We start from the raw sequence: 3316 nt of genomic DNA on the forward strand, positions 1-3316 counted from the left end.
CCTCACCCCCCCTCCCCCCTCCCCTCACCCCCTCCTCCCCTCACCCCCCCCTCCCCCCTCCCCTCACCCCCCCCTCCCCTCACCCCCCCCTCCCCTCACCCCCCCCCTCCCCTCACCCCCCCCTCACCCCCCCTCCCTCACCCCCCCTCACCCCCCCCCTCACCCCCCCCCCTCAGCCTCTCCTCACCCCCCCTCAGCCTCCCCTCACCCCCCCCTCAGCCTCCTCCTCACACCCCCCTCACACCCCCCCTCACACACCCCCCTCAAAGCCCCCCCTCAGCCTCCCCCTCACACCCCCCCCCTCAGCCTCCCCTCACACACCCCCCCCCACCCATCCCCCCCCTCCCTCACCCCCACACACCCCCCCTCTCCCCCCACCCCCCCCTCTCCCCCCCACCCCCCCCCCCTCTCCCCCCCACCCCCCCCCCACCCCCCCCCTCTCCCCCCCACCCCCCCCCCTCTCCCCCCCCACCCCCCCCCCCACCCCCCCCCCTCCTCCCCCCCCACCCCCCCCCCACCCCCCCCCCCTCCCTCCCCCCCCACCCCCCCCCTCTCCCCCCCACCCCCCCCCCCACCCCCCCCCCTCTCCCCCCCACCCCCCCCACCCCCCCCCCTCCTCCCCCCCCACCCCCCCCCTCTCCCCCCACCCCCCCCCCTCCCCCCCCACCCCCCCCCCCTCCCCCCCCCCCCACCCTCTCCCCCCCACCCCCCCCCTCTCCCCCCCACCTCCCCCCCCCCACCCTCTCCCCCCCACCCCCCCCCCTCTCCCCCCCACCCCCCCCCCTCTCCCCCCCACCCCCCCCTCCCCCCCCCCCCCCCCCTCTCCCCCCCACCCCCCCCCCCTCCCCCCCCCCACCCCTCTCCCCCCCACCCCCCCCCACCCCCCCCCTCTCCCCCCCCACCCCCCCCCTCTCCCCCCCACCTCCCCCCCACCCCCCCCCCTCCCCCCCCCCCACCCTCTCCCCCACCCCCCACCCCCCCCCCTCCCCCCCCCCCCACCCTCCCCCCCCCCCCACCCCCCCCCCCTCCCCCCCCCCCACCCTCTCCCCCCCCCCTCACCCTCTCCCCCCCCCTCCCCCCCTCCCCTCACCCCCCCCCTCCCTCACCCCCCCCTCCCTCACCCCCCCCCTCACCCCCCTTCCCTCACACACCCCCCCTTCCCTCACACACCCCCCCCTTCCCTCACACACCCCCCCCCTTCCCCTCACACACCCCCCCCCTTCCCTCACACACCCCCCCCCCTTCCCTCACACCCCCCCCCCCTCCCTCACACCCCCCCCCCCCCTTCCCTCACACCCCCCCCCCCCTTCCCTCACACACCCCCCCCCCTTCCCTCACACCCCCCCCCCCTTCCCTCACACCCCCCCCCCTTCCCTCACCCCCCCCCCTTCCCTCACACACCCCCCCCTTCCCCTCACCCCCCCCCCCCCTCACACACCCCCCCCCCCCCCTCACACACCCCCCCCCCCTTCCCTCACACCCCCCCCCTCAGCCTCCCCTCACTCACTCACCTCCTCCGCCTGCTTGCGGAGGGACTTCTCCCTCTCGTACTGGGTGAGCAGCTGCTCGTTGTCCTCCCGCAGCAGCTCCAGCTCCACCTGGTGCTCCTGGTTCTCGGTGAAGACCGAGTCCAGGTTCTCCAGCACGTTCACCACCAGCGGCATCAGCTCCTTCACCGCCTCCTCCTCGTACTTGTGGATCAGCCGCTCGAACTCGCGGTAGATGCTGTTGGCGAGGCCGGAGACCCGCTCCGACCATGACGGACACCGAGCAGTCATCCTGGTAAACCACCCCATCATCCAGCTCCATCATCCCGGCGGCGGGCAGCGCCCAGCCCCGGGCACACACACCAGCCCCGGGCACACACACCAGCCCCGGGCGCACACACCAGTCCCGGGCAGCGCCCAGCCCCGGGCACACACACCAGCCCCGGGCACAGGGAGGCAGGGAGCTCCCGGGCTGTACACAATAGCCTCTCTCTCCTCTATCTCTCTATCTCACTCTCCCTCTATCCACAATTCTCCAAGCTCAGGCTGCTGTCATTTGACGTCAGGACAGACTGTCTGCATTGTGGGAAAGATTGCAACCAGAAACTGCAACAATCCTCCCCCCCCCCCCCACTGCAACCAGAAACTGCAACAATCCTCCCCCCCCCCCCCCCCACTGCAACCAGAAACTGCAACAATCCCCCCCCCACACTGCTACCAGAAACTGCAACAATCCCCCCCCCACTGCAACCAGAAACTGCAACAATCCCCCCCAACCAGAAACTGCAACAATCCCCCCCCACACTGCAACCAGAAACTGCAACAATCCCCCTCACACTGCAACCAGAAACTGCAACAATCCCCCCCCCACACTGCAACCAGAAACTGCAACAATCCCCCTCACACTGCAACCAGAAACTGCAATAATCTCCCCCCCCCAACTGCAACCAGAAACTGCAACAATCCCCCCCCAACCAGAAACTGCAACAATCCCCCCCCCCAACCAGAAACTGCAACAACCCCCCCCCCCCCCCACTGCAACCAGAAACTGCAAAAATCCCCCTCACACTGCAACCGGAAACTGCAACAAACCCACCCCCACACTGCAACCAGAAACAGCAACAATCCCCTCTCGCAACCAGAAACTGCAACAATCCCCCCCCCACACTGCAACCAGAAACTGCAACAATCCCCCCACACTGCAACCAGAAACTGCAACAATTCCTCCCTCACTGCCACCTGAAAAACTGCAACAATCCCCCCACACTGCAACCAAAAAACTGCAACAATCCCCCCCCACACTGCAACCAGAAACTGCAATAATCCCCCCCCCACTGCAACCAGAAACTGCAACAATCCCCCCTCCCCACACTGCAACCAGAAACTGCAACAATCCCCCCTCCCCACGCTGCTACCAGAAACTGCAACAATCCCCCCCCACATTGCAACCAGGAAACTGCAACGATCCCCCCACTGCAACCAGAAAACTGCAACAATTCCCCCCCCACTGCAACCAGAAAACTGCAACAATCCCCCCCCCCCACACTGCAACCAGAAAACTGCAATGATCCCTCCCCACTGCAACCAGAAAACTGCAACAATCCCCCCCTCCCACACTGCAACCAGAAAACTGCAACAACCCCCCCCACTGCAACCAGAAAAACTGCAACAATCCCCCCTCCCCACACTGCAACCAGAAAACTGCAACAATCCCCCCCCCCCCACTGCAACCAAAAAACTGCAACAATCCCCCCTCCCACACTGCAACCAGAAAACTGCAACAATCCCCCCACACTGCAACCAGAAAACTGCAACAATCCCCCCCCACT

General features: G+C 68.5%; 1 protein-coding gene across 1 annotated transcript in view; it reads right to left on the reverse strand.

Moving 5' to 3' along the window:
- Positions 1–2048, reverse strand: part of mapk8ip3 (mitogen-activated protein kinase 8 interacting protein 3) — a 212030-nt gene extending 209982 nt beyond the window's left edge. Inside the window, 2 exon segments of the mRNA XM_072481763.1 lie at positions 1512–1754; positions 1756–2048. Of these exon segments, the coding sequence (XP_072337864.1) occupies positions 1512–1754; positions 1756–1812 (300 nt within the window). The 5' untranslated portion in view covers positions 1813–2048.
- Positions 2049–3316: the final 1268 nt, after the last annotated feature.

The sequence above is a fragment of the Scyliorhinus torazame genome, chromosome 17 (genome assembly GCF_047496885.1).
Source record: "Scyliorhinus torazame isolate Kashiwa2021f chromosome 17, sScyTor2.1, whole genome shotgun sequence".
NCBI classification, from domain to species: domain Eukaryota; kingdom Metazoa; phylum Chordata; class Chondrichthyes; order Carcharhiniformes; family Scyliorhinidae; genus Scyliorhinus; species Scyliorhinus torazame.